This window comes from Halichoerus grypus, chromosome 6, assembly GCF_964656455.1.
Source record: "Halichoerus grypus chromosome 6, mHalGry1.hap1.1, whole genome shotgun sequence".
In the NCBI taxonomy this organism is placed as follows: domain Eukaryota; kingdom Metazoa; phylum Chordata; class Mammalia; order Carnivora; family Phocidae; genus Halichoerus; species Halichoerus grypus.
This window is the reverse complement of record NC_135717.1, coordinates 26,569,963-26,597,594: the sequence shown is the minus strand read 5'-3', so window position 1 is coordinate 26,597,594 and position 27,632 is coordinate 26,569,963. Positions and strand designations below refer to the sequence as shown.

The window sequence follows — 27,632 nt, the reverse complement described above, 5'->3', positions numbered from 1 at the left end:
TTAATCCACTCTTCTTTTCCTGTCCCTCTCACTGTGTCCCCTCCCTTACAACGCAGCCTGAATCCAGCACTAGAAATGTAACATCAATGACTGCATCTGCCTCCCCCTTATAAGCTCCAAGCCTGGACCAAGGCAACCATGCGCTTCTCATGTGAGCCGCAACTGATGAACTGTTGAGGTTTGGTAACAACACCCTTATCATTCCTGCCACTACAGGGTCTGACTCCTCTCCAGTGGCAGGTTCCCTGTGTCCCCACTAGGCTCTACAATGCCCTCACACTCTCAGCTAATGACTGACTCCTCAAAACACACACACACACACACACACACACACACACACACACACACAGCCCCACAGGCTTTCATTTCCTCTACTCTTACTCTTAATCCACCATCTACCCGCTCCCAAAACTCTGTCCATATTCAACTACTTTCCTTGGGTGCAAAAAAGGGGGGTCCTTTTTTCCAGTTAATCCTTCAATCAATGTTCTTTATCCTGTTTCTTCAACCTCTGCTTTCTAGTCACTCCTTCCCCTGAGCTTAAAGAACACTTAATCTCTCCAATACTTCAATACACAACATTCTCCTCCAGCCACAGCTTCCTCTCCTTGACTTCATGAAGAACTCACTACCCAAGTAACCTTTAGAGCTTTTGATTTCCAAGTTTCTTCACTACTCAATAGTATTCAGCCTGGCTGCTTCTCCTTCTCTCTCTCTCTCTCTCTCTCTCTCCCCAAAGCTCTTCTTGCGTGCAGTCTCTGGAACTCCTAACAAGGCAGACTACCCCAGTCTGGTTCTCCTACATCTCGGAACTCTTCCTTCCTCAGTGTCTTTGTGTTTTTTATCAATGGCTTCATCTCCCCTCCCTTAACAAAGATGCTTGTAAGGATTCTGTCCCTTGGCCTTGGCCCTCTTTACTTTTCACTCACCCATCCCCAGGGCTTTATCTGTAACTGGGTAGCTTACAAAGGTTCTGGAGTACATAGGAGTTTGAAAAGAGGGTTTTTTTACTGTCACCTACATGCAAATGATCCCCAAATCATTCTCTAGCTTAGACTTTTCTCCTTGCTCCAAATCCAATTCTTAATTGCTTATTAAACAATCTCCTCTGCATGTTTCATTTGCACCTTAAACACACCTCATTGTTCTGTGTGCTCCTACTTCAATTAGTGTCTGTTTCTCCCTCTACCTCTGTCCCACAGGTTAGTAGTCTACATGCCACCACCCTTGCCATCAATCCACCTAGTCTCTTCACAACACAGCAGAGTGAACCACTAAGTCAGATCAGGACATGCCTCTCCTGTTCAAATCTCACCTAAGATTTTCTCTCTCATTAGGAGTCAAAGTCCTTCTCACAGTTCCCTCCTACTCTCTACCCTTATCTCTTATTATTCACTCTGCTTCAACCAGAGTGGCCTCCAGGGTATTTCCAGAACTCTCAAAGCACATAATTCTTCCATCAGACCGGTTTCCTCAAGTCTTTGCTCAAATGTCATGCTGATGGCATTCCCAACCTTGTCTGTTTGTCTGTCTGTCTGTGTCTCCTCTAGAAGGGAGCTCCTCAAGGGTCAGAATTCGTGTTTCACGAAATGTTGTACCCCACTGACTGGCATACAGTACACGCTCAATGGAGAAATTACCCATTAACACATTTACTTTTTAGAAGCTGGGCTTCTCGATGGGAAGGACAGCTAATGACCTGTGTCCAAGCCACTTACGGGTATACAGATTTTGAATTAAGGGAATATTTTGCAGGGTTTTTTAAATTTAAATATTTATTTATTTAAGTAATCTCTACACCCAATGTGGGACTCGAACTCATGACCCCAAGATCCAGAGTCGCATGCTCTACCAACTGAGACAGCCAGGCGCCCCCAGTACATACATTTTAAATTAAGGTATTAATAAATACACAGAGGAACAACAAGAAAGGGAATTTAATTTACAAATGTTCATAAACTGCGCTCCTTAGAATATTTTCAATCAATTCAAACCTACTTTAGAAACGGTCATCAAATATGACCCTTTCTAAAGCAGTAACAAATTTCTCTTTATATTTATTTTGTAAGCTCTAAGAATTAATACCGAATGACTGTTTCAACAGTGACAAGACTGTTTTCCCACTGCATGAATACCTTCCTCACCTCTAATATTGGTTTCTCATTGTAGTCATTTTCAAACAGCAATATTATTAGAACTTCAAATATCTTGCAATAGTAGGTATGACCAATTTTAATATTTTTCTGTCGTAGAGGAAGACTTTAAAGCTACTGAAAATTTATTTAAATGAAAAAAGTCCTTACTTTATGTAGTTGAAATCAGCTTTCAGGTTGAGAGAAGTGCTGCTGGTACTCTTCTTCAAGTCGTGGATCGCATTCTGCCACTCCTGTACAGCAGCCCAATCAGCAATGGAAACGTAGCACTCACACGCTTTATTTCCCAAATAATTTATAACCTCAGGGGAAGAGTCAGTTGGCTTAGACAACACAGTTTTTCTGGATTCACCTGAGTGAATGTATTTTATAGAACAGAGAGATCCAGGGCAGTTATAAATATTTTAAAGAGCACAGAAATCTAAAAATACACAGTAAGATCGTCAGTACAAACTATCTGACTACAGCTTTTTATTTAAATTCCAGATGCTCACCGTTCAGAGAATGTTTGGGGCTGGCACTGTTACGCCCAGCGTTGGCCAACGTGAGAACAGATTTCTCAAAGCTGGAGATGCAGCAATCGATACCTGTCATGGCGCACAAGTGCTCCTGGTACTCCACAGAGGCCTTTTCAAACCTTTAATGCAAATTCAAACAGTCGCTATTTTTAATTATCCACAGAATTCACTTCCAAAGAAAAACAAACAAAAAATTAATCACTCAACAAATTGAGCAGGGAAATAAATAAACCGAGTGGAGACAATGAGTTAATTATTTTGTGTGGGGTTGGGGTGCACAAAATTTTATTTTTTTCCTCACAACAAATGAAAATAAATTCAAAAAAAAAAAAAGGGAGGAGCGACTGCGTGGCGCAGTTGGTTGGGCATCTGGACTCCTGGTTTCGGCTCAGGTCATGATCTCAAGCCCTGCACCAGGCGTCTCACTCAATGTGGAGTCTCTTCAGACTTTCACCCTCTCCCTCTGTCCTTCCCTACTGTGCACATATCTCTCTCTCAAATAAATAAATAAACAGAATCTTAAAAGAAAAAAAAAGGCATTATACAGTAACAGAAGGGGCGCCTGGGTGGTTGTCAGTTAAGTGGTTAAGAGTCTGCCTTTGGCTCAGGTCATCATCTCAGGGTCCCAGGATCAAGTCCCGCATCAGGCTCCCTGCTCAGCAGGGAGTCTGCATCTCTCTCTCTCCCTCTGCCCCTTCCCACCTCTCATTCTCTCCTTCTCACTCTCTTTCTCTCAAATAAATAAATAAAATCTTAGGGAAAAACCACAAAGGTATCCTTCACTTTAAAAAAAATATGTAACAGAAAATACTGGTAAGTATCTGATTTCAATGTACACAAAGGCTAAGAAGAAGAAGAAATTTTTAAGAAGAATTCATAAAGTAACAGATACTAATGACATAATTTGAAACTTTTAAGTACCAAAAACACCATAAATATTAAAAACAAATTACAAATCAAGAAATTAGATAGCATCAACAATCTCGCTGTATAATAAAATCTCACAGATCAATACAGGAAAAAATGAGAGCCCATAAAGACATAATCTACATTTTTAAAAATCACAAATGATCAACAGAACATATGGGGAAAGTCCTACTATTAATCATTAATAAACAAATGTAAATTAAAACTATCTTCACTGATGATGATGGCAGGGCTGTTTTTCAGAGACCCTCAGTACAAAGGTGAAGGGAAGGGGTTATTATTCTATTGTTAAGGATTAAACTGGAAACAGTTTTCTGTATAGTAACTTAGCAAAAGAATGTACCATAAGCCTTATGGTCTATAGCCTTTCTTCTAGTAAATCAACTTGAAGGAATGAATTCAAAGAAAATAAACACAACTATAAGCTATAGTTTAAAGAATTAAGTACCATGGTACATTAAGATTAGTAAAAAACATAAAAAAAAACCTTACCTTCCAATAAAATTAACACTGTAGAATATTTAACATGGGAAAAATATTTTTTAAAATACTGCTGAGTGGCAAAAGCAAAATGAGGTAACCAGCAAAAACACAGTGATTTCTGGGAAAAGACTGTATATGAAAGAAAAAAGAACTAAAATGGCATGTACACCAAAACTAACAGTTTTCACTGGCAGATGGAATTATGAGCAGTTCTTTATTTCCTACATTTTCCAGATTTGGTAAAACCGACAAAAATATACACAGACTATTATGGTTCATGTTCATTTACCTAGCGAAATCAAGTAAGTTTAAATGTTGAGTGCACAGGGCTAATGAGCAAGTACTCTAGTTTGTACCAGACTCTGAAATGAAGGTTATCAACTACGGATCAAGTTCAAAAATATATAAAACAAGTATGGGGCGCCTGGTAGCTCAGTTGGCTAAGCGTCTAACTCTTGATTTAGGCTGAAGTCATGATCTCAGGGTCATGAGATCAATCCCCACATCAGCCTCTGTGCCAGGCATGGAGCTCCCTTGAAATTCTCTCTCTCCCTCTCCCTCTGTCCCTTTTCCCTGCTCCCTATCAAGAGAGACAGAAAGATGGAAAGAAATACGGGAAGAAAGACAGAAAGAGAAGGAGAGAAGGAAGGAAGGAAGGAAGGAAGGGAGAAAGAAATTAATTTACAAAACAATGGGCAGATCTTACTTTAAGGAAGATTTCTTACTAATCCATAAATAAGAAAGGCATCTAAGTTTTGCTGCTACTTAAAGAACAGACTAAAGATGACTCCTAGTAAAGTGACTTATAGCAAGTTTCAATTGCTGAAACTGAACAAAGCTGTTTTAACATTTAACTACAATGTTAGCCAGGAATACAGAGGATTTTTTTTTTTTTTAAGATTTTATTTATTTATTTGACAGAGAGAGACACAGCAAGAGAGGGAACACAAGCAGGGGGAGTGGGAGAGGGAGAGCTGAAGGCAGACGCTTAATGACTGAGCCACCCAGGCGCCCCAGGAATAGAGGATTTAAATGTAAAGACAACCTATCACCTATTTCCTTCCTTCCAACTTACCTCCCTTCAGCCTGCTGGGCCACTGAATTAATCCAGAGAAGATTCTTTCCAACAATGGAAGATGACCAGACAGCAATTCCCTGTATAGCTTCAGGACAATGAAGCTCACACAGCGCTTCTACCACCATCATGATGGTTACTTCCAATTCATTCCCCTGAGAGTTCATTCAGAAAAATTAATCATAGATCTCAATACCATTAAAATTTAAGTATCTACTAAATTTACAACTACTGATCACAATCTAAGCCCATTTAAAGGCAAATGTATTTAACAGTTATTTTTACAACAATGGTATTATATTATTAGATTAGAATTCTTGAAAATTTACGTATAATGTATCTACAAAACGTAACAACCTTAACAACACATGGGTGTCAATCTTTACAAACTAAGTTACCCAAACATTTAAACTGTGGTATCTATACGAGTAACATATGAAATAATTATACAGCAAAAATCAAATATAAATAACCATGAATTAAAAGATTATTAATTTTATGTCTGAATACTGCTTATTGATATATCTAATTAATAAGCATTTGCAGGGCGCCTGGGTGGCTCAGTCATTAAGCGTCTGCCTTCGGCTTACATCATGATCCCAGGGTCCTGGGATCAAGCCCCCATCAGGCTCCCTGCTCAGCGGGAAGCCTGCTTCTCCCTCTCCCACTCCCCCTGCTTGTATTCCCTCTCTCACTGTCTCTGTCAAATAAATCTTTAAAAATAAATAAACATTTGTTATTTTTGGATTCCACTTACTGAACTTATAGATGGGTTCCATCTATAAGCCAGCACTTTCCCCATGTAACATTATATGTACCTTTGCATACATTATAAATTATATACACATTCCTATATATTATACAATTCTTAAAAATTATGATGAGAATTTTCTTCTACAAATTTCTAAGAATTACCTTTAAAGTTCCAACCTTAAACATAAGTAATACATATTTTGACATGTTCTAAGTACAAAATATGAATAGGTGACTTTGGAAGTTCTTGCTTTTACAAAATATTGAATCAAAACCTTTGAAATATAAGTTTTGAATGAATAGAAATTTTAACTTATTTCATCCATAGATTAAATCACAATAAAGGAATTAAACTCAAATTTTTCTAATTAACAGATTTAAAATTAACTCCAAATACACTTTACCTGAGATAGATTTGTCTTCATTTCTGTAAGCAAGTCAAAGCCGTGTCTCACGGTCACAGCAGGCTGGCCTGCCAACAACCCAACCCTCATGATGGAAAGTCGGATCCGCGTCAGCCAGTCTTGGCAAGTCTGGCGATTAGTATAAAAAAAAGTCCTAATGACCTTTAGAATAAAGAAAAAGAAGAGCTCAGGATTGGCTAAGATTCTAGGTATAGATGTCTCAAATACACAAGAGTATGGTGATTTCAGCTCTACACGCACTGCCAGGCTTGCCCATGACAATGCTACAAAGCAACACTCAGCCCACTGAAACCAACCTTGGGAGGTGATGTTAATGCATTAGCACACCCCTCGTATGCATTATACATTAACTTCTCCAAATTTTCCAGATACTGCAGAAGAAGAACAAGTCTAAGCTGGTTGCTACTGTGGCCTTCATCATTGTCTGCAGTTGTCCACTGACTAACATCTTGATCGGGATTTAATGTGTGAGCTGCAAGACTTCTAATGATACCTTAAAGCAAAGACAACATTCCAAATTTAAAAGAAATCTTTAAAGATTCTAGAAGGTGGAGATAATTTCACAAAATCACATTTATCAAGCATCCTCTGTACATCCATCATTTAAAAACAAAATTCCCAACATGAAAGATCTCTTATTTTAGGGGAAAAAAATGTTTTCTCTACACAAATCCCCTAGTTTTTGAACAGAAGTAGATAACCATGTTGTTGTCAACATGATTACTCGATGAAAGTTTATTCTAACAAATAGTACCTGAAAGACTGTCAGAGTATTAAAGATAAACAAAGCGTATACTCTCAAATTTTTGTTTTAACAAAGGTAAGAAGTCCATTCTTTCTTACTATAAGAAGGGTTTGAAAGTATTTATATCACAAAGTTTGAAAAAGCACAAAGAGCTGATTACCTTCAATGGTCTGGAAGGTATCCTGAGCTCTGCCCAATGGGGTTCTCAACTTAGAGAGGACAGTGAACTGTGCTGCCTCCCAAATAGCCCACTGCCAAAGGATAGCATCTGTCTTTAGAAGATTTCGGGGAATTGTTGATTGGTCACGCTTATCCAGTCTCTGGCAGCTATAGAACAATCTTTCTAACCAATTGTCCTTCCTGGGAAAAGCAGTTTCATATTTAACAGACAATGACAACTTCATTAAAAAAAAAAAAAAAAATTGCCACAGGAATAGGAGTAGGGGACTACAATTTTTCCTACCTCAAAAAGGCAAACCCTTTAACACTGAGAAGCATTATATCCCTATCTTTCACTGTGAGGTCTTTTACAGTTAAAACCAGGATGGGGTATGGTGTGGATGGCTTATTAGGGGTAAATGGCTTATGACACTTCAGCTATCAGGATAAAACATTCATTGCAACTAAGCATCTACAGAATGTCTATGTCCCTAGGCCTGTCCCCAAAGCATTCATGACTAGGTCAGAACCGTTAACTGTCAACATATTTCAATCTCAAAACCCATTTTTGTTTCTTCAGATATTATCTTCAAAGCAATTCTTCTTACTGCCGAAAACAAAAATAACCCATTTGAGAAGATACCACTTTCTATTCTGCCACTCCGGACATATTTTCTCCTCAAAATGGGAATAGGGTCAAGATATTCAAGAATATTTAAGTTACTTTCGCACATGAAGGAGTCAAAGAAAATCTTACCCTGTTCTGTGAGAATTCCCATACAAAATAAAACTAATAACATCAGAGAAATCTTGTGGATGGAATGTGTTACTTGGTGCTTTGCTCATGTGACTTCTTAATGCTAAAGAAATTTCTTGAATTTCTGTGTGATTGTTATTGCTGGAGAAAGAAAATAAAGTCACTGTTACACAAAATGTTTTAGTTAAAAGGTTACTTCATACTGTAAATGGGCTATTTCCTTGCTAACTAAATGTAGGAATGAAAAAATAAAACTGAGACTTCAAAATAGAGATGTTACAACTTGAAAATTAACTTAATCAAAAACAATAAAGATTACACTTGAATTTTTCAAATAACTGTACTAAGAAACACATTTTGGCATGTGTTATATATTATATAAATTATTATATATAGGGGCGCCTGAGTGGCTCAGTCGTTGGGCGTCTGCCTTCAGCTCAGGTCATGATCCCAGGGTCCTGGGATCCAGCCCCACATCAGGCTCTCTGCTCAGCGGGAAGCCTGCTTCTCCCTCTCCCACTCCCCCTGCCTGTGTTCCCTCTCTCGCTGTCTCTCTCTGTCAAATAAATAAATAAAATCTTTTTTTAAAAAAATTACTATATATATTATACAAATTATTCAGTACTTATTATCATGAGCTTCTAAGTTTATAAAAAATATTAAACTTTGTTACTTTCTTCTAGACCTGCACAATTTGATCCTCTGGCATCTCTTCAGTCACTGAGAGGTGCCATACGAGACGTGACATTAATTCACTATTAGGCAATTTGTCTCTTCCTAAAGGACTACTAGACAGTCAAAACAGTGGGATGCTTTTGTTCCAACACAACTGTTATACCTCAAAACAACATCTAAAGGAATTGACTTCAACAGCTTTCCAAACGCTTGTCGAATACGAGTTCCACTATGGACAAGTTGAACACGGCAAACATCAACACACCTACAAAAAGATGAAACAGATAATATGAGTGTGGCAACAGCTTTAAGTTATTAGGACTAGGGTGAGATAATAGGATCTTCAGTCCATACCTCTGTAAAAGATCGTCTGGCAAAGAAGAAGACAAAGCATGTAGACTGCTGCACGCTTGCAGACAGATATTCACATCTTCAACAAGAGCTATTAGAAATTAAAAGACACTTTCAACTTGCCAAAAGAAATTATATGCCAGCATGTCGTAACTTCCCAAACCCATTCACTCATTCAACTAACAGTTAAGTGCCTCCCAGGGACGAGGCCCTGCTCCTGCCTAGGACCCTTGCTGGTAGAAACGTTTGGGAAAATCACACATTCAACAAAACCCAACATCACGAGCCTTCACCTCAACCATTTTCTGAAAGAAATTTAGAAGTACATGGAATGTAAAAACATTCACATAAGCTTAAAAATGTGACAATCACTTAAAAACAAATTACGTATTAAGAATAACTTAAGACAGGGGTGCCTGAGTGGCTCAGTTGTTAAGCGTCTGCCTTCAGCTCAGGTCCTGGATTGAGTCCCGCATCGGGCTCCCCGCTCAGGCCTGCTTCTCCCTCTCCCACTCCCACTCCCCCTACTTGTGTTCCCTCTCTCGCTGTCTCTCTCTCTGCCAAATAAATAAAATCTTTAAAAAAAAAAAAAATAAGTTAAGACAGATTATGCATCTGCCACTAAGATAGGAATTATACATTTCATGTTATGAAAATGTTCAAGTGACTATCTTTCTCTCATGACCAAAGATCCCTTGTAAGAGCAGGTAACAGAATTTTTAAAAATCACAGAATCTTACTGTTGGCTAAAAGGCCTTTGCAAAATTTATGGAAAGATGGAAGAGAAAATAAAGGTGCATATGTTTCAGACTTCTTCATTAAAACAGCCACTTCCAAAGCCCAGGTCATTAACAGTTTCCTGAAACACAAAATAGCCAGTTGACTTTACATTAAAAAAGAAAGAAAAATATAAAAATATATTCTTCTTACATTACTTTGCTTTTGGTTTTTTTAAACATCTCAAGCAACAGGAAACAAAAACTGAAACTATAGAAATTCCTTTGTCAAAAAGTTGTATGCTTTTTAAGAAAATCTCCCCGGGGCGCCTGGGTGGCTCAATCAGTTAAGGTCTGCCTTCAGCTCAGGTCATGATCTCAGGATCCTGGGATGGAGCCCCATGTGGGGCCCCCTGCTCAGTGGGAAAGCTGCTTCTCTCTCTCCCTTTCCCCTTTCCCCCTGCTCATGCTCGCACGCTCTCTCAAATAAATAAATAAAATCTTAAAAAAAAGAAAGAAAGAAAAAAAAATTTCCCTAAACTAGCATTAAGTTGGAGCAAAGAATATAAAAAAAACCTCTACAGATACATTCTTCTACAAAACATTGCAGGGCAGGGAGGTTTCATTTAATTCTTTTGGGAAAGAACAAGAAATCCTAGACTAAATAATAAAGCTGTATTTTGAAGTGTTTCATAATGAAACTGCTCCACCCTACTACCTCGATAATCTGGATTTCCTATCCTTAAATTACATAGCTAAGTTAATAAAAGTTAAGAACACTTAATATTAGGAAATATTATTTAGTTACCTTGTATCCTGGTTAAGATTATCTTTCTTAAGCAATATTCCCAGGAGATTCAGTATAATTGAGAAATGTTTTTTTGTAGCTGTAGTTACAGTACTTATCACAGCTCCATCAAACAAAGATGGGGATGAAGAACTAAGACTACTAGATATAAAGTGATCGTGCCTGGAAGACAAAGGGAAAATCATCTTTTCATCTGTAATTAAAAAAAAAAAAAGTAACTCCAAAGTCAACACGTATTTTTAAAAATCTATACTTTCAAGAGCCCATCCTCCCCTATAAAAATGAAAAAAAAAAAAAAAAAAAACCCTGTTTACAAGAAGTATCTGTACAGTACAGTACCTGGTACAATGAGAATACAATGTGTAGAGCACGGCATACTGAATGGCGGGGAAGTGAACAGCCAGGTCACCATGCACAATCATCAGATTCTTACTCAGCAGGGCAAAGACAGTCGGAGATAGCGCCCACATCTGATGATGTACAAACGAAAACAAATGTTTGGCTCCTCCAAGACACACATGAGCTTATTCCTCAAAATATTTTAAATTTTAAAAAGTTAAAATGACAGGGGCGCCTAGGTGGCTCAGATCATGACCTGAGCCGAAATCAAGAGTTGGACGCTTCACTGACTGAGTCACCCAGGTGCCCCTGAGCTGTACACTTTAAGTGGGAATTGTATGATGTTTGAATTATATAGCAATAAAGATATTTTTTTAAAAAGAGAAAAAAACGGGCGCCTGGGTGGCTCAGTCGGTTAAGTGTCTGCCTTCGGCTCAGGTCATGATCTCAGGGTCCTGGGATCGAGCCCCACGGTAGGCTCTTTGCCCAGTGGGGAGCGTCCTTCTCCCCCTCCTCCTGCCCCTCTCCCTGCTTATGTTCGTGCTCGCTCTGTCTCTCAAATAAAGTAATTTTTTTAAAAAAGAGAGAGAAAAAGATATTGAGCTGTATTTGGCCCATAGGCTGTAGTCTACTGAGTCCTGATTTAAACAAAGTCCTCTGTACCCCCCAATGTAGCAAATTGCCTCTCCTCAATTTTCAATACACTACACATGGCAAGGTGCCCTGTCCAATGAGAAAAAAGGAACATCTTGCCACTCTTAAGCTTTACCCATCCTTCCCTTTTCCTTCTGCTGCTAATACACTCCATTACACCTAACTGCCCCTTCCTGACCCACTCTCCCTGTTTCCAGAATGCAAGACAAAAAACCTCCTCAAATCTATATACAATGTGAATTCCTCAACAATGAAATTTTAGGGTCTGAGTAGAGTTTACTGTACACCATCAGCCATGACTAGCAGTGAGGGAAGGAACTGCTACTCATCGAGTGATACAAGGCAATCTAATCAGGAAAGCATGCAAATCTAAACATCAAACTTGACTTTCCCCTCCCTTCTCTTTTAGAAAACTTTATCCCTTAATTACATCCTATCTTTTTTTATTAAAAGTAATATCTTCCAATCCTGCAAGGTCTAACAGAAGGGAAAAAAATAAGGCAATAATTATCAATCAAAAGCAAGGTCACGTCAAATTTCTTAAAAGGAAGAAATCTTTATTCTATTCCCAAAAGAATATATGAATATTCCTAGAGAAAAGTAGGCACTCAAAAAGGAAGACCATATGTAAGCACTAACGTTAGTGAAGAGGAGAAAAGCAGGGAAGAAGGAGTTGCATATTAAAAGAACTATACAAATCTAAGCTGTGGAAAATGTTGACCAATTTTTTATAAACATGCTAGAATACATACAAATTCATAAAAGACATTTTTTAAAAAATAAAATACAAAAAATCTTTGAAGCGTTGTCAAGGAAAGGAAGAGGAAAGCAAAATACAATGGCAAGAAAACATTCCTGTCAACTTTAATGATCCAGGCATGTCCTACATATGGCAGTGTGTTCTACAGTGACTCTGGAAATACTGACATGGTAATAGTAGTAAATAAGATAGGTAAACATGCAATGAAGAGACGGTTAAGTGAGAATAAAACAAAGCACTGCAAGTAAAAACTTACCCCAATTAGTGAGTTTTTGGCATTTCCAATTGTAGTCAGGGCACTGAGGTCAAATATAACTACAAATTTTGCATTGTCTACATTGAATACGTGATTTTTAAAAGCCTCATGTTTTATTTCAGAGCAGGCATCAGGAAGTTGTAGACTATGTAGCAGGTTGTTTAGGGCACAAGTCATTTCCCCCAAAATTAATTTATAGGCAGTCTCCAAAACAGGAATATTCTTCAGGCTGAGCACTGATTGATAAACAGCATGGGCTACAGCAACAACCTTTAAAGAGAGAATTCAGGAAAGTGATAATTAAATGGAAAATAAAATTACTAACTGCATAATGTGATGGTACAAATCAATTTTAAGACCAATGAATTCACTGTCCAAAACACCAAAGACCTAAATTTTTTTTAAAACCCAACCTTAGGGAACCTACATGTGTCAGTAAATTTATGTCAGTAAGTTTATAAAAATCTTCAAAACTTTATTACAGAGTCCTCTAAATTAAAAGTTCTTAAAAAGCCATTTTTAAAAAATGGCTGGGATCAAAACACACATAAAAAGAGCTATTTATTACAATTACTTTTCCTCTATCTACTTGGAAAGCCTGTAGTGGTTTTGACTGGGAGTCAGCTGAGAAGCTAATAATGAAATTTATGACATACACAGTATCTCTGAATTTATAACTTGATAAATTAACAGCTGCTTGTTTTATGAAATTTTAATAAAACAAACTTAATAAAAACAAATCATGGAAATCTGAAAAGAGTATGTGGCACAGTACGACAATCAACAAATACTAAGTTATATAAATCATTTAATCACTATATTTTAAAACATTTATCATTTCACTCCATTTCATTTATGTAGCCTAGTAAGTAACTTGAGTCAACTCTTCAATGACTGAAGTTACCAAAAGTCCTTGTCAATGCAACACTTACCTCCTTTTCTTTATGATAACGCAAAAATAGTAGTTTAGATGATGGTATGAAAAGTTTCTCTACAAATGATGATGGCAGTTTTGTATTTATCTGTTCAACAATCTAAAAGAATAAAATAAAAAGAAGTGAGCTACCAAGACACAACGGGACACGGGGGAGCTTTACATGCATCAAGTTCACTGAAAGAAGCCCATCTGACATGGCTACACACTATGATTCCAACGATAGGACATTCTGGAAAAGGCAAAACTATGGAGACAGTAGTATCCATAGTTACCGGGGATTCAGGAGGGATGAATAGGTGGAGCACAAGACATTTTTAGGGCAGTGAAACTATTCCGTATGATACTACAATAATGAATATGTGGCATTATTCATTTGTCAAAACCCACAAAATGTACAATCCAGAGAGTGAACCCTAAGGTAAACTACAGACCTCAGTTAATAACATGTCAATTTGGTTCATCAACTGTAATAAATGTTCCACACTAAAGCAAGATGTTAATAATGATGGAAACTGGGACACCAGGGTGGCTCAGTCAGTTAACTGTCTGCCTTCGGCTCAGGTCATGATCCCAGGGTCCTGGGATCGAGTCCCCCATGGGGTTCCTTGCTCAGCAGGGAGTCTGCTTCTCTGTCTGCCTACCGCTCCCCCTGCTTGTGTGTGCACGCTCTCTCTCTCTGACACATAAACAAGATCTTAAAAAAAATAATGATGAGGGAAACTACTGTGGGAGAGCATATGGGAACTCCATACCTAAGGCTCAATTTTTGTGTAAACCTAAAAACTGCTCTGAAAAATATCTATTAATTAAAGAAGTAATATATCTAAACTGTATTTTAAGGCCTTAACATTATGACAGTAAAATGTCTAGATACCGAAATAGGATATATGTATCTATACTTAAACATGGGCAATTTTTTTTTTACATTGGCAAAGAGAGGTATAACTTTGGCAGAAATGTTCAGCAGAGTATCACCTAGAATTTGCTTTAAAACAATTCAGTTGGAGGGGCGCCTGGGTGGCTCAGTCGGTTAAGCGTCTGCCTTCGGCTCAGGTCATGATCCCAGGGTCCTGGGATCGAGCCCCGCATCAGGCTCCCTGCTCGGCTGGGAGCCTGCTTCTCCCTCTCCCTCTGCCCACCGCACCCCCCCCCCCACTGTAATCTCTCTCTCTCTCTCTCAAATAAATAAATCTTTAAAAATAAAAAAAATAAATAAAACAATCCAGTTGGGGATGGAGGCACAGCAAGGAAGAGGGAGGGAGTCAGAGAGGCCTAGATGAAACCAGATAGACCATGTGTTTCTAATTATAGAAAGAGTATTAAGTATACAGAGATTCATTATGCTATTCTGCTTTTTTTTAATATACTTCAAAATGTCCATAATAAATGGGGGAGAGGAGGAAGAATATTTATGGTTAAGAATAAAAACTATAGAACAAGTTTCATATGGGAAACAAAACATAACAAGGTCTTTCAAAATATTTATCAAGTACCTATATGATACTTATCAGGAATACTAGGTAGTCTTACATGAAAGACAATGTTTCATCAAAGAAAAAAGAAGAAAAGGAATAAAAACTACACCGAGATCAAACACTAAAAGTAAACAGATAACAGAGCAAAAGCAAACTAGATTATATAAATAAGAAGTAATGCACTCTTTAAAAAAACAAACATAAAAAACCAAGGCTTTCATTTCTTCCACACTAATTTAAATTTAAGGGCCTGAATATATACCGTATTAAAAAGCAAGGAAAAAAGAATTCACATACCAATGTGAGTAAATTCAAGACTGAGATGCTATAATCTGTACCGCAAGTCTGGCAGTTCTCCAGCTGATCTAATCCGTATGTAATGACCATGTCACAATGTATAGTCATGCTAGGATCCAAGCTGCCGAGCAAAACACCAACACACTCATTAGCAGCTGTCAACACAGCCTCAGAAAAAAACACTTGGTTTGCAGCCGTCACACATCTCATTACTCTGTATAGAACCTGCAAATGGGGAGAACAAGCAGCTTTTTAAAAAAATTCACATGCTTCCACAGAGTAAGAAAATAGTTTCTATTTAATGCAGTTTGAACTGAAAATTAACTGCCTGCCTTGTCAGTTGTCTCTTAATATTCTCGCTCTCGATGGTTGAATAATAAAGGGTATCTTTAGTAAAATATGCAAAAATGATCTTGCCTAAAATAGTCTAAAGTACTATTGTGACAGAAAATGGATCCTCTATTTCCCTTATACCCAATTTCTATCACTCTCTCTCCCCCAGCCAAAGTAACCAAGGGGCTGGAGCTCAGAATTTTTATATTCATGAAATACACCAGTACTTGGAACAGTAGCATTAAACACAGGAATAACCTGCCATGAGAATAATCTTCCTGCAATAAAGCACTTGGGCTTTTGGTAATCAATCTTTTAAAACTAAATACCCAAGTCACCTTAGCTTATGAACGTTCATGTACTGATGATCTCTTTGGAAAGGTTAAGTCTCATTCATAACATATACCTATTTGACGATTATGAAAATCATGTAATTTCCAACCAAAAACCCCACTAAACTACAAGTCAGTATTAATGTACTAAATTTCTAATAAAAATAAGTTAAGAAACAAAGTGATACAGTATATCTTTCTGTAATTTTCAACAATCACTACATATAGGCTTTAAACCTATAGGTTAAGAAGGCCTAAAAGACATTCATACAAGAATACATTAAATATGTAACTATCCTGGGAAATGATTATTTTCTTTCCTTTTGTTTTACATCTGAGTTTATTGCCTTTATTTCAACATTGACACAGTCACCAAACTACCAACTTTTAGAAAGGAATAAATAAAATGAAGACATTAAATCATCTTGTTCAGGTTTAAAATATCAAAATGCTGGCTTTAATTATCTTCAGGATCTGACATTTCTGTTCAAATACACAATTAACCTACCAAAAATTCATATAAAATATCCTATTTTATTTGGCAATGTGTTCAACAGAAATAAATAAAAGTTAGACTTTTATCCTAACAGTAAAATTTTAATCATTTAATATTTTATGACTGTATCACGCATGTTTCTCCCTTCTTATTCAACAACAGTACAGTTACAGGTTCATTTCTCATGTCTATACACTGAGCCACTCACTGAACTGTAATAGAGTACAGCTAATGTTTGGGGCTGCTGAAGTGTGGTAATCATGCTGCCTCTTATAACTGATCTCAGACTACTAAATATTTAAGTTCTTGTATCTTTATAATCTTGGATGTCAGACTATCAAGTTGTTTCATCCTGTCATGCTCAGAAAAAATTACTTTTTGAGGCTTTCTCTACAGTGCATTATTCTCATTATGTTGAAAAACTAAACTCAATAATTATAAAGCAAAAATTAAAATATTACTTTTAAAGAAAGATTTTAAAAGGATATAAAAAATTATCAATCTAAGAAGGATCTCATGAGAAAAAAGTTCATGCACAGTTTAAAATGCAGTATAGCCTTTTTCTCATATAGGGGAGGGGACAGAAAGGAGATGGGATATAATAGGATTCCCTACTTTTCTGGCAATTTAAAGTAGCCACATATGTACATACATACAAAACAAATGAAGGGTTAGTAACATAGTTCACTAGGTAAAGAAAAAGAAGCATTTACAATACACAACAATTTTGTTTTTGAATGATACTTAAAACTCCTAAAGACACTTACATCTGTTACATATGCCTCAGTGATTGGAGGACCCCGAATTGGGCTGAAGCGTTCCCCAATGCTCCTCACTACAGTACTGAACACCCGGAGAAGCGCGGCCAGCTTGGGTAGCGACACTGATGGAGGAGGAACATCTTCATCCACTGACTCCCCAGAGGCCACATGGCTGAGGTCCTAGATGTGCAATCACAGCACTCTTATTTAAGGAGCACATTGTTCAAAACAAACAAACTCCCAATTTTTAAGTCAATTAACTTTGTTTTTACAAATAAAGGAATTTTAGCCTATCAGAAAAGAAACATGAGAGGCACCTGGGTGGCTCAACTGGTTAAGTGTCCGACTCTCAATTTTGGCTCAGGTCATGATCTCAGGGTTGTGAGATCGAGCCCCGCATCAGGCTCCGCACTGGGCATGGAGCCTAAGATTCTCTCTCTCTCTACCTCTGGCCCCCATCACCAAAAAATAAAATAAAATAAAATAAAAAAGTAATCTGTTAGAGAAAGGAACATGAATCTAAATGTAAAAGTAAATTATACTTCACTAATTAACAAATCTATACTTAAATAAGCCAAAAGTAACCTCAGTAGATTAAGAAAATAATTTTTCAGGGACGCCTGGGTGACTCAGTCAGTTAAGCGTCTGCCTTCGGCTCAGGTCATGATCCCAGGGTCCTGGGATCGAGCCCCGCATCAGGCTCCCTGCTCAGCGGGAAGCCTGCTTCTCCCTCTCCCACTCCCCCTGCTTCTCCCTCTCCCGCCCCCGCTGCTTGTGTTCCCTCTCTCGCTGTGTCTCTGTCAAATAAATAAAATCTTAAAACAAAACAAAACAAAAAACTTCTCATACCAACTCAGAAAGGTAGTGGGGGAAAAATAAATAGTACATATGCTCTGTTATATATAGGTATAAATGGAGCCAGAAACTTTTGCCATTCCTGAATTGGTTTCTGCTAAAATCTTATTCCAGGTATTCTTTGAGCCACTCAACTCAATAATCCCCCCACACCAACATTAGGCACACAAAGGGCAAATGGGGGAGAGAAGTGTTAAATTAGAAAATCTGGTTTACAAATCTAGTTAAGGAAATAAGATATACTCAAAAAAGATTGGCAAAAAATGGGATACTAGAACCAACATATACCTACATATAATTAAGCACCCAAAATAATAGAAGAGAATTTCATCTTATGGACACCAAGGAGGAGAGTCTTTACAAACCAGAATGGGCAGCTTCAGTGAGGTAGATCAGCATTAAAGGTGGGCTAGGAAAAAAGATATTCTAGGTGTGGAGGCAAAGAAACATGTAGAAGCAAAATTTTCCTTCCACTCTTCTCTGAAAGGCTCGAAATAGCATAGATGGAGCTAAAACATTTTAGGAGCCTCAAACACCAAGCAAGAATCATGGTAGGCCTGAATAAGGAAGAACCACAAAGAAGTTCTCAGAGGACATGGCCAATTTAAGTCATGACCAGTGAGCTAAGAAAGCAAGACCCAATACCAGAGACTTCAGTAGAACCCTTGAAGTTGCCATACTATACTTGTATAGCCGCAAAAATTTGCTAGAGCCAAGTCTTTTCCTGCAAAGCATGATCCAAGATCCCCAATATATGTAAAAGGAAAGTCTTTAGGGGCTTTTATACAACATCAATTCACATTACTTTTAATATGCTTTTGGTATCAAAAAATAAAAACGAACTATAGAAAATGTCTGAAAACTACTAGCTACCAGGAATATTTTAAGCTTTGCAAAATGAGGCCTGCTATTTTTCTTTCAGTCTTTCTGGTAATTCAGCTGGTAACTTAAAAACAGCATCTAGGGGCACCTGGGTGACTCAGTCAGTCATTAAGCATCTGCCTTCGGCTCGGGTCATGATCCCAGGGTCCTGGGATCGAGCCCCATTATCTGGCTCCCTGCTCAGCTGAAAGACTGCTTCTCCCTCTCCAACTCCCCCTGCTTGTGTTCCCTCTCTCACTGTCTTGCTCTCTCTCTGTGTCAAATAAATAAATAAAAGCTTTATTTAAAAAAAAAAGCATCTAAAAAATTTTTTTAATGTTGCAATGGTCTTGTAATTTCTATTTAAATGTCAAGTGGTCTGAATTATTTTAAAATAAATCTAGCACTGTTAGGGGCACCTGGGTGGCTCAGTCGGTTAAGTGTCTGCCTTTGGCTCAGGTCATGATCCCAGGGTCCTGGGATCGAGCCCTACATCAGGCTCCTGCTCAGCAGGGAGCCTGCTTCGCCCTCTCCCTTTGTCCCTCCCCACCCCTGGTGCACACCCTCTCTCTCAAATAAATAAAATCTTTAAAAAAAAAATTAAAAAAAAAAATAAAATAAATGTAGCACTGTTTAAGATTTTTGTTTTGTTCTTAACTGAAATTTTAGGAAATAACTTTCTACATACTCACCTCAGCATATGCCTCCATGTCCTCTAGAAACTGACCAAGAAGAGTGGTAGAAAATGCAAGATCAGCTACCCAAAACGGCTCCAAACTCTGCAACCACCCTAGGAATCAAAAAATTCAAGAGTAGAAAAAAACAAAAAATCCAAATTAAAAATATATCTAAAAGACTTGTTTTAAAAGTTATCTGGTTTTCAAGTTGCATACTTAAACAATGCTCTATTTCATAAAATTAGAACTATTAACTGTTAAACATGCTGATCACGATTAACCAAAGTCTCTTTTAATGCTGCAAAATGAACAGTCTCCAGAAATTAAAATGGGATTCTTAGCCCTTATTTTTTACCAGATTTAACATCCATATTGTCAATATACACAAGACTTAGACTAAAATGCCACTATCTGCCACCAGCCTGGCTTTCTACTCCAGAACCCCAACCACCCACCAAAGATGTCCACTAATCTCTCCAGTGGAAATGGGTCAGAACCACTCTCAGTGTGGTATATCCTATTTTCAGAAGTCCACTGCACCAATTAAGCTAAGAGAAACTATAGCACCTGAAACAAGCTGAAATGTCCAAATGAGTCGTGCTAGTCATTCACTTAAATAAAAAATAAAATAAAATAAAATAAATTTATCGTTTAAACAATTCCCCAAATTGATCCATTTGGTTTTTTGTTTGTTTGTTTTTAAAGATTTTTATTTATTTATTTGACAGAGACACAGCGAGAGAGGGAACACAAGCAGGGGGAGCGGGAGCAGGAGAAGCAGGCTTCCCGCCGAGCAGGGAGCCCGATGCAGGGCTCGATCCCAGGACCCTGGGATCATGACCTGAGCCAAAGGCAGACGCTTAACGACTGAGCCACCCAGGCACCATTTGTTTTTTTTTAATTTTTTTTTTTTTTTAAATACATAGGTATGATATACATAAACTTTTTTTTTTTAAAGATTTTATTTCTTTATTCATGAGAGACAGAGAGAGACAGAGAGAGAGAGAGAGAGGCAGAGGGAGAAGCTGGCTCCCCAAGGAGCAGGGAGCCCGATGCGGAACTCGATCCCAGGACCCTGGGACCATGACCTGAGCCGAAGGCAGACACCTAACCATCTGAGCCACCCAGGTACCCTGCTTTTTTTTTTTTTTTAATAACCAGGAAAACAAGTCACAAATATCCAGGATCTTTCAATCTACACTCGAGTATTGCCACTGTAATGTCTCCTGCCACCAGCACACACTACAAATGACTCGTGAAAAGTCAATTTCTCACAGGTGCAACATTACAATCTGTACTTACTCTCCCCTACCTACTACGAAGTACACAGTCTTCCTCTGAAAGGATATATTCTGCTAACAAGTAATGTTCATTTATAATAACCAAATTACTGGGGCACCTGGGTGGCTCAGTCAGTTAAGCATCTGCCTTCAGCTCAGGTCATGATCCCGGGGTCCTGGGAGAGAGTCCCACGTCGAGCTCCTTGCTAAGCAGGGAGTCTGCTTCTCCCTCTGCCTCCCGCTCCCCCTGCTGTGCTGTCTCTCAGACAAATAAATAAAATCTTTAAAAAAAGAAAAAATATGTAATAACCAAATTATTCCTGTGAAGCAATTATTTTTCTTGCATTATGAAAGAAATAGTATGCTGGACTTTGAGGAACCAGAGCTCCTTTCCATAACATTTAAACGACTGGTATATGCTGAATAACTTACCAGACACCTGCTGTGTGAGCGAAGGTTTCTGAGTATGATCTATATGCCATCCAACTAATATATCAACTGTATCCTAGGTGGAGACAAAGAGAAAAGGGCTAATCATTTTAAGGTCTAACTGCTACTTCTCCTGTGGACCATTTCAGATTAAGAAATCCTAGAAAAAGCATCTGTGTTCTACCTATTTGACATTATACAAACTTAGAAAGGGAGAGGGCAGGGCAAGAGAATAATGGAACTTTATGACCTTGAGGAAATGTTTTTTCTTTAAATATTTTGACGTATTAATGTCAGAAAGTACAGATAGTATTTATAAAAACTATATTACTGCACCATTCTATCGTGGACCCTCAAGCATCACTGATTATACTCCAAGAAGCAGAAGCTTTGTTTTCTGATTCCCAAGGTCCTTGGACAAACAACCAATCCTTCTCCCCATCATATGAACAGAGGGAGTCAGGGAACTCACCCTAAAATTAGTGCTGAAAATATGAGGGTAACATCGAGCCACCAAAAGAATGCACTTAACACATTTGCAAAGTAATTCTGGTGTATCCACATTTTCAAGAATGGACTGTAGGCTGGTCATTACAAGCTAAAAAATAAAAGTTATAAACCATGAATATTCAACAAAACAGGAAGAAAACAAGCATGTTGGGCTCATTATTTAAAAGTGACTTTATCTTTGGCTCAGGTCATGACCCCAGGGTCCTGGGATTGAGCCTCGGAGTAGGGCTCCCTGCTCAGCACAGAGTCTGCTTCCTCCTCTGCCCTTCACCCCTCTCGTGCGAGCGTGTGCTCTCTCTCTCAAATAATAAAATCTTTTTTTTAAAAAAGTGATTTTATCTAAAATTGATTATGATACCAAAGAAAAGAAAGTCTGCAGTTTTAGCTCAAAAATAAGTTGAAAACATTTCATTCCACCATGAACAGGCTGAAAATAAATATTGTTTCCTCTTCTTTAATGTCTCTTAATATTATTCCTAAGTAATGTCTGTTCACATTATTCCTAAATGCTCTCTTTAATACCATGGACTTGATTAAATTTCAAGAACAAAAATTAAGATGTGCTTGGAAAACTTTTCTTTAAAGTACCACAATTACTTTCCAATTCAAAATTTATAGCAAATTTTATAAAATTTATGCTTTAGGTTATTAGTACTTGCTTCAAATTTGAATGATTTAGAGAAGATTAGCATGGCCCCAACACATGAATAACAGACATACAGGCTCATGTTACCACTATATATAGATCGATTTTTTTTAAGATTTTATTTATTTGACAGAGAGAGACACAGCGAGAATGGGAACACAAGCAGGGGGAGTGGGAGAGGGAGAAGCAGGCTTCCCACTGAGCAGAGAGCCCGATGACGTAGGGCTCGATCCCAGGACCCTGGGATCATGACCTGAGCCGAAGGCAGACCCTTAATGACTGAGCCACCCAGGCACCCCTATAGCTCTATTTTTTAAACAAATATATGGCATGCCACTGACAGAATATTTTGTAGCTGTTAGAAACCATTTTTTCCTAAAAAGTAAAGCTCTTCTTTACAAAAGAATGAGGTTGTAACTACAGAAAAAATGCTAGAACTGGAAAAGTACCTAACATTTTGCCAATGTTATAATCTACACAGGTACTGAATATGAATGGGTGCCGAAATCATTGAGTGAACTAGAACTAAAAAACAGGATATTCAGAAGGTCTCAAGGTATCATGCCCAGATTACTAATTACAAAAGGAGAAAAATAAGCCTCCACAACAGAAAAATTCTGGTGGTCATCACCTCAACCAAGTGATCAAACTCTTCATCCCTGACAGGAAGACAAACTGAAGTTATATGCCTGCTGGTGTGATGCAACAGTAAGAATGAACCCAGGAAGTATTCATGACCAAAAGGTTTAAAATCAGGAAATAGCAATCAGACAAACCCAGGAAGTAGACCACTCCACAAAGATGAGGGACAAAAAAAGGTGTGAACTGTTCTAATTAATAGCGATTAAAGAGGCACAGCACCAAACTATACACAAGTCTGGGCGGAATCCTGGGTCAGGTAAGACAAAAGCTGTAAAAGATATCTTAAGGGCAGAAGTTTGAATATGGATTGCCTTATATAATAAAATTAATTTTCTTAGGTATGATAATAATTTTGTTGTTAATATAAGAGAACAGCCTTATTTTTAGGGGATGTATGTTGAGGCATTACAGGGTGAATTGTCATGACATGTGTAATTTCTTTTCAAATAGTTCAACAAAAAAGTTGAACTATGTGTGTGGAAATAAAACAAGTGTAGCAAAATGTTAATAAGTGACAAATCTAGATAAAGGACATATGGGTATTTATTATACTGGTCCACTTGTTTTCCTGTGGATTTGAAAATTTTCAAAATCAATATTTGAAGAAATGTTCAAAATATTAAAACTATATGCAGAATAAGCCTAATTTGGTGTTATGATATTTAGTTACAGATAATTTTCTGAATCTTTCCCAAAATTTTTCACATAACCTCTGTAATCAAAGAAAAATGGATTTTTAAAAAACAGACTATATCATTTAAAGTGACTTAAGCAAAATAAAGCATATCATCAATTGTAAAGAAGACATATAAATAAAAGATATCTGGGGCACCTGGGTGGCTCAGTAGGTTAGACTTGGGAGTCCTGGGATCAAGTCCCGCATCAGGCTCCCTGCTCAGTGGGGAGTCTGCTTCTATGTCTGCTTCTACCTCTGCCCCTCACCCTGCTCTCTGCTCTCTCACACCTACTTAACAAAAATTTAACTGCTTGTAACTTTGCTCAAACTTAAATTGAGAATGATCTTTTAATATACTTACACAAAAGTGAAATAAAGCTAAGTAAGGCTGGTTTTCATTTACACAAAATTATTTTATATCACTTGGAATAAGAATTTTGGACGTATTATTAAACCTAAAAAGGCCTAGAATGAGTTGTGTCATTCAGTTTTTGTCTCCCTCAGAAAAGTCAAGTCCCCTCCTATCCAGCTTTCCTCAGAGTCCCTATTTTCAAATGTGCAAATGATTCTAGTACTAAGCAAAATTCAAAGGAAAGCTTCAAAAAAGCGAAAAGACAAAAGAAAAATCTAACTTATTTTAAATCTACCTTTTAATTTGTATCCTTTAACTAAAACTCAGAAAGAGAAATGTTATTTATATCATATTTACTATCAGTAGATAACCCCTATACTAAGTTTCCTTTCTCCAAGTTCCTCTCCAAAAACATTACTAGAAAATTGTTAAGGATAATTTTCTTTCCAAATGCATCAATTTCCCCCCTCATTCTTACCTGCATTACAGATGAAAAGGCTTTCTTTTCTCCTACAGTCTCTAATGCTTTGTAGGTGGCACATAAGTAGAGGAGTTTAACTTCATCTTTTGCAGATGAGCTAAATTTGCTAAAAATCCATTTGAAGATCTTCTCAGCCTCATAGCTCAGAGAAGCACAAAGAAGGCCAAGACAGCAAGCTCCCTCCTGTCTCAACTCCTGAAGCAATTTGCTACTGTGTTTATTTCAATGCAAACAAAATAAAACACACGAAAGGTTTAAGCTTTCAAAGATGACAAGAATGACACATTTTACAAAAGAATGTCTTCAACGATTTTTTTTTAATTTTCTATTCGAACTACATAAAAGATTGAAATTTTATCTTAAATATGCTCTTTACTCTCTCTATCCCACAGTGCCCAAAAGTACCTTTGTTAGACACATTAGCTTTTCTTTTACAGAATCAATTATTCACAAACAGTAAGGAAAGGCCCAGAAATACTAAAAATCAGGCTTCAAATTCCATCTCAAGCTACATTAAATAATCCACAGAAAAGGGCAGCAACAAGGATCAGATAAAACACACTACAAATAACTACATATGATGTAGTGTTCAGTAGGTAAGGACTATAAAACAGGAAATGGTACTAGTTAAAGCACAACAAACTTAACAGGATAACAGCACTGATTTAAGTATATTAATAACTAACTATATAAAATGAAACCATCAAAAAGCAGTAAGGTTCGTGACCTGCTGAGATGAGTTTTTGGTGCTTTCCAACACTGCAATTCTTTGGGAATCCCCATACGAAGAACAGACTGCACACCTTTGTGGAGAACCCCAGTAGCCTCGTAGAGCAGGTGGTCTGAATCCACTGTTGCCCAAAGAAGGAAGCTCCCTTTCACCTCTATTCTCTAAGCAGTTTCAAAATTCTCTAGTTTACAAAAGTTAATCGCATTCATTCATGCCTGCATTAAGAGTTTATGGCATTCCACAAGTCAATGCTCAATTACTCAGTCATGTTGACAAATTAGAAAAAAAAAAAGAAAGAAAGAAAAATAAAAAAAAGGCATTTCCTTTCAAGTGGATTCCATTTGTAGTCAATGGTAATTAACATATAAATACTTTAACATAGATAAAGATGGCAGAAGAACCCAGTAAAACATTAAGTAGATATTCATAAATGAAGCCACCAATGGCTTTATCGTCTTGCATATTTTTTAATAATTTCTAAAAATATATTTAAAGTCTTAAAATTACCCATTGGTTACTTACCTTTCATTAAGCACATCATGTACAGCAGCCAAGATATTATCCAATTGTTTAACTAGTACCTTAAAAAAAAAACCACATGTATAAAAACTTCAAATTCCTGTACTTTCAATAACATTGTGTACTTTTTACTTGCATTCCCCTCCAAATTCTAATCAAATAGCACACCTTCCTTTTCTTATTATTCCCAGTCCGCAGTTAGTATGTATCAGGAGTATTACAAGTTTCCTTTCAGATTCTGAAAGAAATTTACCCATTCCTATGTACTGCCATGATCATCAATGAGAAACATAAACTGAAAAAGCTTATTTACTCTGAAATGCACTAAGAGATGGACTGATGAAGAGGTAAAGAGATACGTGACAAAGCAACATGATAAAATGTTAATGACAGAATTTAGATGGCAGACATATGATATTCAGTATCTATATATATTTTGAAATGTTTTCAAAAATTGCATTTGCTATGTATTTTAATTTTTTCATAATAAAATGGGGGGAGGTAGAAAACTTGCTTTGAACCAAATATTATTTGACTCACCATACCATTCTCATTAATTTTTTCCTGCTCTATATCAAGTTCTTAATTTCACATTAGGAGAATTACTCAGACTGGAGAGAAATTTGTAACTGCTCCTGAACTTTCTTCTTTAAAGGATTTTTCCATTTAGTTAGCCCTGGCCACCAGACCACACCTACCCGTGAACAAAATACATACACCCCAATCCCAATTTCACATATGAAAAACAAAGACATAGTCTGTCCTGGCATACAGAAAATAAAATTCTAAGGACAACAGAATAAATGTATTAAAGGTTAAAAGCACTTTACTGTAGAAGACACCAGTGTGGATCCACCAATGGCAGGTAAATTACACATCAGGGTCATCAAGTTCTCAATCATTATAATATAGGCCAAATTAACCTAGAATAAGGAATCCCTGTCATTTTTCCTAAGAAGCAAAACTCTTCCCTTCTTAAACCACTCCAGATAGCATCATCTACTTTATTATGGAAACACAAAAGTTATCAACACTTCCATACTGTACTCACCAGCTTATTTTCTGGTTGCTGAATAAATTCTTTCAACTGCTTTACAGTAGCCAGTCTTCGGTCTCTGTCGTCTTCCCGGGTGATCCTCCGAAGAAGATTCGACAGTCGAGACTCATCAGAGTAAGACATCGATCGCTCTGTGAAAATAAACATGTTATGCATTGAGTATAAACACAGAAACTTTACAGCCCAAATATTTTAAAGTACATCAAAAATCACAGTCCACTAAACAATAAAACTTCAACTGAATGCAGGTCCCGGTACACTTTTTGTCACTAGAAGCCAAATTCCAGCAGACTGCTAGGCACAAAGCAGACCCTCAAAAAAGAGAAACCTAAGCAAAGACCTCATTCCAGAGGACCAGTTGAGAGAAAAAAAGGCGGCTTAGAAATTACTTTCTTCAGGGCGCCTGGGTGGCTCAGTTGGTTAAGCGACTGCCTTCGGCTCAGGTCATGATCCTGGAGTCCCTGGAGTCCCTGGATCGAGTCCCGCATCGGGCTCCCTGCTCAGCAGGGAGTCTGCTTCTCCCTCTGACCCTCCCCCCTCTCATGTACTCGCTCTCTCTCATTCTCTCTCTCTCAAATAAATAAATAAAATCTTTAAAAAAAAAAAAAAGAAATTACTTTCTTCAGATTTGTTCCACAATCTTTTCGACATCCAGGTAAAGAGCATGAGTACAGGTAAGAAATGTCTACAGGTTAGGGACAAAGTCTCAAACAGGCAGAAAAGAGGCTGTAT

General features: G+C 37.4%; 1 protein-coding gene across 3 annotated transcripts in view; it reads right to left on the bottom strand.

The window, feature by feature from the left end:
* Positions 1-27,632, bottom strand: part of SMG1 (SMG1 nonsense mediated mRNA decay associated PI3K related kinase) — a 104,262-nt gene that overhangs the window by 44,773 nt on the left and 31,857 nt on the right. For all 3 annotated transcript variants that reach the window (XM_036098956.2, XM_036098957.2, XM_036098955.2), the window contains 22 exons: positions 26,895-27,031; positions 25,847-25,905; positions 24,592-24,805; positions 21,760-21,885; positions 21,291-21,363; positions 19,594-19,691; positions 17,192-17,365; positions 15,264-15,488; positions 13,487-13,588; positions 12,555-12,824; positions 10,885-11,015; positions 10,546-10,707; positions 9,762-9,880; positions 9,025-9,112; positions 8,834-8,935; positions 7,996-8,136; positions 7,240-7,439; positions 6,631-6,827; positions 6,314-6,475; positions 5,157-5,311; positions 2,648-2,790; positions 2,304-2,505 (listed from right to left, as the gene is read on the bottom strand). In XM_036098956.2, coding sequence (XP_035954849.2) covers positions 2,304-2,505; positions 2,648-2,790; positions 5,157-5,311; positions 6,314-6,475; positions 6,631-6,827; positions 7,240-7,439; positions 7,996-8,136; positions 8,834-8,935; positions 9,025-9,112; positions 9,762-9,880; positions 10,546-10,707; positions 10,885-11,015; positions 12,555-12,824; positions 13,487-13,588; positions 15,264-15,488; positions 17,192-17,365; positions 19,594-19,691; positions 21,291-21,363; positions 21,760-21,885; positions 24,592-24,805; positions 25,847-25,905; positions 26,895-27,031 — 3,280 coding nt within the window. The remainder of the gene's footprint in view (positions 1-2,303; positions 2,506-2,647; positions 2,791-5,156; positions 5,312-6,313; positions 6,476-6,630; positions 6,828-7,239; positions 7,440-7,995; positions 8,137-8,833; positions 8,936-9,024; positions 9,113-9,761; positions 9,881-10,545; positions 10,708-10,884; positions 11,016-12,554; positions 12,825-13,486; positions 13,589-15,263; positions 15,489-17,191; positions 17,366-19,593; positions 19,692-21,290; positions 21,364-21,759; positions 21,886-24,591; positions 24,806-25,846; positions 25,906-26,894; positions 27,032-27,632) is intronic.